Raw genomic sequence first — 5,024 nt, forward strand, 5'->3', positions numbered from 1 at the left:
TTAGAGAAGATGAGTGCAGAGAAAAATTCGTGCTTTGAAATGTAGCTTTCATTCTTGACATGGGTTAGGGATTGTGATAGATTAAACAGTGAGCACATGCACCGTGCTAATCTTCATCTTTTGGGGAAGTTGCAGAAGAGGGTGCAGGTTCTAGAAAATCAACTTAAAGTGGACAAAGATGCATTCAAGACAGTGGAGGCCACTGTGAAAATCATGAGGAAGGAGAAAGAAGATGCGCTTACTTAGAAGGTTGATTACGAAGAGGAAAGCATGGTGCTTCGAGAAGGACTAGCCACAACTAACACCAGTATTGACCAGCTTTCATACGAGAACAAGGATCTTACTTCACACATCGACGAGGTGGCTGCAGATCATGACATGATGCAAAAGAATTCCAAAGATCTCAAGACTGCACTTCCCACCATCGTGAGTCATATCTTTGATGCATGTATTGTTAGCGAGCTATATAGTCATGCCCTAAAGGCAGCACAAGCGCCAGAAAAGTGTAAAGTTCTGGCAGTTAATCTCAGAAAGCATCGAAGTCCCTTCCCCATTCCTCACATATTCTTTGACCAACTTGAAGAAAATGCAGTTACCAAGGAAATGGAGACTAGAAAAGCGCTAGAAAATATTTCCATCCAATCCCTAGTCGATGCTAGTTTAGATCCTGCAATTTTAGTGCAAGATCTTATTCAAGAGAAGTCGTAGGGTTGGCGAGCTGTTGCTCGCAGTGGGGGGTCACTGGATGTGTTCCATCAGGCATCCCTTTAACGTTTTTTTGTTTGGAGCGTAGAGGTCTTGAGTGTGCCATGAGCAGGCTTTGTTAGATGTTCTTGGCCCCTTGCACTCACTACTCCTTAGGGGTGCACTCGTTATTAGCGCGCTTCATTTTGTGCTTTTAGCTCATTGGGTTCGCTCCCCACCTTGCTATACAGGACCTTCATAGGTCATTTTACTTTTCTGTTTACATGGGGCAATTTGCCTGGTTGCTACGAGAGAGGGTTTGAAGAATTACAACCATTAGTGTAGGGCACCGTTGTCAACAAGCCACCCCTTTTTTTCTTGTTAGTAGTTTAAATTTCTTTTCTTGTAATGGCTTGTGTTCCAGCAAACTTAGTGCTATAAGAAACTTTATTTTGTAATCGTAACACTTTTGGGCATTTGTTATGCTCAATGTTAAACTCTTGAATAAAATAGTATTTCTTTTATTATAATGTACGCATCTATTTTCGTTCCAAGTTTTTTTAGGACTTAGATTTAATCGTTTGTATACAAGCCAATGTACACTCGTTTATACTCCAAGTTTAATAAGTTAACGGGCGACATGGTATTCTGCACATAGCACATTCTTTTCATTACATTATTAAATACAATATTTAGAGTCTTCCAAGTGAACCAAAACTTGGGTTATGTGGGCAAGAAATCCCAATGCTTGTCGTTTATAGTCATGACTTGTAGTCTTCCAGTCTGCGAGAGTGTATTGGTCTGGACAAACCAATGTCTGTTACCAACCCTCAAGTCTAGTCTTATAACCAAACAGGCTTCTGTCATGCAAGATCTAGAGATCATTCCTTAAAAGGCAGGTGCACGTAATTGCTACTCCCTCTGTCCCATATTAATAGGCCAAAGACATAAAACACAATTTAAGAAAATGTCATAAAAGTAATGTACCTTATGTTTACTTTCCAATTTTGCCCTTACCTATTCTTTCTCCTTTAATCATATTCACATACATTAATGGCATAATAGAACTTAAACTTCTTATTCTTTTCTATTTATGGAAGTGGACTATTAATTTGGGACATCCCAAAATAGAATACTAGACTATTAATATGGGATGGAGGGAGTATCGTATTGTGCATTGAAACATAGCCAAACGCTTCTATTCAAAAAACTGAATTTATTCATGTCAAAATAAATAAAATTCATAGGTCATATCCATATGACAATTTATTGCAATCGCAAAATAAATATAAATTTTCTTTAAAAGTAAATAAGCAACATTTTGAAGTAAATAAAAAATGCAAGTGCTTAAAGGGCGGGGTGATCAATCCCAAGTGCTGCAGCCTGATAATTATATGTAGCATCTTTTTAAGTTGGTTTCATGTCAAGTACGAGGTACTCATTCTCTAGTGATTTCTGCAAGGATATAAGATCTAGTTGCACTTGTGCCGATAACTTCATAGGGACCCTCTCAATTAGGCCCCATCTTTCCAGTATTCTCTGCATGACTTGCTTCATTGTTGCCCCATACATAATCTCATATCTTGAATAACATAGGCTTGATGCATTTTTCATAATACTTGGAGATTGTTTGCTTGTTGATTGCTTCGCGTATGTAAGCTATTTCTCTGTGCTCTTCTAGTAAATCCAGATTAGCGCGCAAGTCTTCACCATTGCTCGATTCATCAAAAGTGCTTATGTGCTTTGTGGGGACCAACAATTTAGCGGGGATTACAGCCTCCATTCCATAAACCAGAATGAATGGCGTCTCACCCGTGGTCTTCTTACGAGTGGTGAGGTGAGCCCACAAAAGAATTGGGAGTTCATCCACCCATTCTTTGCCATACAAGCCCAAGCGTGCCTTTATGCCCCTAACAATATATCGTTTAGTTACTTCACACTGTCCATTCGCCTGTGGGTGCGCAACTGAAGTAAAAGATTTCTTCATATTCAGTTCTCGGCACCAGGACCTAAAGGGCTCCCCTTCAAATTGGGTACCGTTATCGCTTACTATTTCATTGGAGATACCAAACCTACACACAATGGCTTCCCAGAAGAAGAAACTAATGAGCCTGCTGGTAATTGTTGCCAACAACTTTGCCTCTACCCATTTAATGAACAAATTGATTGCCAACACCAAGAATTTTAATCCACCCGAGTAAGCAATGATTGTATAAATACTATGAAAACGCGTATAATGCGAAGTATTTGTCAAATAAATTGTTTGGCGCATACATGAGCAGACAGTAATTGGATCGACAATGTCAATGGCTCATTTACAGAATGGCCGTGCTGCCGTTGGTATCATTGGGTGCTGATGTGCAAAAGTGTGCGATTCTTAATTTGTTTCCAACTTTTAAATTTATATTTTCGTAATTGACTTTTCAATTTTAACACCCTTACGAGCAATAAAACCCGATCAAAGCATTATATTAATTTGTAAGTTAAGGATTCGTCCCAATACACTAGGGTGGCGGATATAACTTGTTTTTAGTCTAACTCTTAAGGAAGAATTAGAAGTAATTAATATTATTATTATAGATTATCTTTATTTAGTTATGATAAGACAATCTTATGAAAGATAGAATATGAATTAATTTGAATTAATATATATTAAAAGAAAATGGTTACTTGGACTTTATTAATTATGAGGGATTTATTATTGAATAGTTTCAATACTCATATTGATAATTAGAAAAACAATAATCATAGACCAATTATTATCCCTTAAACAAGGTTAAACTAAATATCACATAAGTTCACAAAGCAGAACCTAAAGCACATATTAACTAAGTGTGTTCAAAATTAATATCATAACTTGTAGTATTCAAATAATCACATGATAAATGTCATCTTAATCTTGTGTTGTGGACTAAGACAACATTCAATTAGGCTGACACATTGATAAGCTAATAAACCTAAACATATCAATTCAAGTTAATAACTGAAAATCAATCTTAACTAAGTTTTCATTCTATTGACAATTGAATCCACATAAACTAGGGTTTCTCAATTAAGCCTAACAATAGTGAATTTATTATATGAGCATAACTAATTTTTATCTAATTTATACTCATGATCGTTAACTAAATTCCATGCAATCCAAACACTTTGTTTGATGTGATTAATCTTAAAAGTTAGATAAATCGAGTAAAAGTTTGTAGATTATTGCGGAGAACTCAAAGAAGAGTTCCTCTAGACGGTAGGCACCTAAAGTTCCAACCTTGCTCGATCTACACCTTCACTTAACGGATCTTTTCTTCCTCCTTAACCGAACCCAAATTGGATCTCAAGTATTTTTTTTTTGTTACTTGAAGATGAGAGAAAAGATGTGGAATAGTTTGGGATGAGATTAGTTGAATGCACATTCTACTAGTTGCATGTATGGGTTAAATAAAAAAGCAAACATGCTTTTTCTCTTTCCCATGTGAGGTGAAGTGTAAGATTGGTTAAACCAATGTGTCTAGATGCAATGTATCTAGTTTACTTACACTTATTTAATTAATTAATAGTTAAACAATTTTTAACTAATTAATTAAATAAATCTCAAACTTATATAATTTATTAAACCATTATCAGATGTTCAATAAATTAATTCCTTATTAGAAGGTAGATCAAACAATCTACGATTGGCTTTTGCGTGTGACCGAATAGGATAAATGTACTTTATATTATTTAATGTCATGGACATACCTTCGGAACATTGGTACCACAGTCAAACTATTAGCCAACCCGAGAACATATTTCCAAAAGACTCCCACTTGCACTGACATTAATAATATTTGCTAGTCTTAAAAACACGCCATGTGTAACAACTAGTCTACTAAGTTACATCCTATGTTTTGATTTACATCAAACATCCTTTTGTTGTAGATATCTATATGAACGTATGACATGGTTAAGTTTCAATCATCATCATTCAAGATTATGTTTCCGGATAGGGATTTGTGGCGATCAAATAGACAGATATTCCATTAATTCAGTCATAGCATGGCCATGCATTTAAATCAGCACAAATCAACGAGGGGCCCAGAGATATCGCTTCAACCCGCTTAAAGAAGAAGGAACAAATTGCTTCAACTGTATAGACATCCACCACATTCTATGATATACCCAATCTGCTCCCTCATGACTGGCATTTATGCACAGTGTTAGAAACAGGTCAAAGTATAACACAGTTTGTGTCAGGATTCCACATACATGTCCACTCTAAGATAAATGATGTTGCTATCTTAGAGATTACTTTTTGACTTATAACCATGAAGTAGCATCTAAGTGTGGTCACTCCAGAACCTTGATCA

General features: G+C 36.1%; 1 protein-coding gene across 1 annotated transcript; it reads right to left on the reverse strand.

Annotated features, from left to right (window-relative positions):
• Window positions 1-2,260: 2,260 nt before the first annotated feature.
• Window positions 2,261-2,671, reverse strand: LOC139900944 (uncharacterized). Its single transcript, XM_071883690.1, has one exon. The coding sequence runs from the start codon at window positions 2,669-2,671 to the stop codon at window positions 2,261-2,263; it is 411 nt and encodes a 136-aa protein (XP_071739791.1).
• Between the last annotated feature and the right edge of the window lie 2,353 nt (window positions 2,672-5,024).

This window comes from Rutidosis leptorrhynchoides, chromosome 3 (assembly GCF_046630445.1).
Source record: "Rutidosis leptorrhynchoides isolate AG116_Rl617_1_P2 chromosome 3, CSIRO_AGI_Rlap_v1, whole genome shotgun sequence".
Lineage (NCBI taxonomy): Eukaryota > Viridiplantae > Streptophyta > Magnoliopsida > Asterales > Asteraceae > Rutidosis > Rutidosis leptorrhynchoides.

Excerpts from the sequence above, each read along its gene's own strand:
- LOC139900944 (XM_071883690.1), bottom strand. The coding sequence starts at position 2,671 with ATGAAGAAATCTTTTACTTCAGTTGCGCACCCACAGGCGAATGGACAG.